The following is a 1,596-nucleotide window of genomic DNA, read 5'->3' on the forward strand; positions in this document are numbered from 1 at the left end:
TATATTTGCGTGTATGTATTTTCACTTTTTTTTATGAGTGAATAACATGGCTGAAGAAAGTCTTCCTTAAGGGGATAACTGCGTTTTTGTTTACATGATACATTTAAATGTGTTTACAAACACTTGTGGCCTGTGAGGCTGACATTGAATCTTTGCTGTGAACGATCTTCAGGATTCAAAACTATGGATTTAAAAAAAAAAAAAAAAAATGATGTTCAGTAAGAAAAATTAATTAATTCATACAAATATCTTGAAATTTGAAAGAAAAACAAAGAAACTTGCGAAAGAAAATTTCTTGCTGGCTTCTATAAAACGAGCAGAGAAATGACGTTGTGAAAGCCACTATGAAAACCCGCTTTTGTGAAATGGAACTCGAAAGCGGAGAAATGGAATGCAAGCAGAGTCATCCAGTCGAAGACATTCTGGGAAAACCCAACGAAGAAATGGATCAAATTCCAAAATCTTCAAACTCCCTGGAAGATGTAAGGCGTGAGAAGGATGTCCTGGCTCGGATGCTGGTCGGCCAGAGGCAGGAAAAGGAAGAGCTGAAGACCAAAGTCCAAGAGCTGACTGAAAGGTGTGACCATCAAGAGGCCCAGCTGGAATGGCAAGATCTGGAAATCTTCCGTATGGACCGTCTTCTTGAGGTCCTTCATAGACAGTTGCTGATCTTCAAGAAGATGACGAAGGACCTGTCTTTGGCTATCATGGATCTGGATGAAGAGAAAGCCTCGCTAGAAGATCTTCTCGAATGGCGAAATTCCGAATGCCAGGATATGTCCTGTTTACTTCTGGAGCAGAATGAAGAACTGGTGGAACTGGAAAGGGAAGCTGAGAGCTGGCGTCTTGCAAGTCGAAGGTGGCACCAAGAGAAGATCCACTTGATTGGCTACATTGTCTGGCAGAAGCAGGAAATAGCAGAAAGGGACGGCCTCATTCAACACCAACAAGAACAACTCCAGATTATTTCAACGAAATGTAACCAGCAATTTTCAAAGTTACGAGAACTGAGAGAGGAGGTCCTCTGTCACAGCAAAGAGTGCCAGACTTTGAAAGATGATCTTTTAAAACAGAGTGGAACTCTGTGTGTTGTAACTAAACAGAATGAGGAGTTGCAAATGCAAGTAAATCTTTTTGAGGAAAACACCTGGAGGTTGCAGAAGCTGGCTTTGGAAGAGTAGTTCACCTTATGGCAAAAAAAAAGGATTTCATAGTTTTCTATTGAGAATTTTAAGATTATGTTAAACTTTCTGTATAATATTGTAACCAAAAGGAAATAAAGTTTTGAGTGAATCTAAGTATCCTTTGTCCTTAATATAAAATATCTGATATCCTTTATTATTTTATATGTCTAAACCTCTCATGCAAAAGGCTAAACATAAATGATCTAAAAAAAAATATTAAACTTTTAATTAGTTGACGTGAAACTAAATCAGCCTTGCGAGCTACATCTGAAAAGAAACTTTTTTATTCTTTTTTTTTAATTCTTCAATCAAAACTATTTCCTTTCAAGAGACAGTTTCATAAATATAGGTCGAGCACAGAAAAGAGAAATTTCTCCTCTTGGGAATCAATTCTATCAGACAAAGTTGGAAT

The 1,596-nt window shown here is 37.5% G+C and overlaps 1 protein-coding gene across 1 annotated transcript; it reads left to right on the forward strand.

The window, feature by feature from the left end:
• Positions 1-344: 344 nt before the first annotated feature.
• On the forward strand, positions 345-1,181 carry LOC137659699 (filamin A-interacting protein 1-like). The gene has a single exon (XM_068394520.1). The coding sequence runs from the start codon at positions 345-347 to the stop codon at positions 1,179-1,181; it is 837 nt and encodes a 278-aa protein (XP_068250621.1).
• The last annotated feature ends 415 nt before the right edge of the window (positions 1,182-1,596 follow it).

This window comes from Palaemon carinicauda, chromosome 20 (assembly GCF_036898095.1).
Source record: "Palaemon carinicauda isolate YSFRI2023 chromosome 20, ASM3689809v2, whole genome shotgun sequence".
NCBI classification, from domain to species: domain Eukaryota; kingdom Metazoa; phylum Arthropoda; class Malacostraca; order Decapoda; family Palaemonidae; genus Palaemon; species Palaemon carinicauda.

Coding starts and splice junctions, on each gene's coding strand:
- LOC137659699 (XM_068394520.1), top strand. CDS start 345: ATGAAAACCCGCTTTTGTGAAATGGAACTCGAAAGCGGAGAAATGGAA.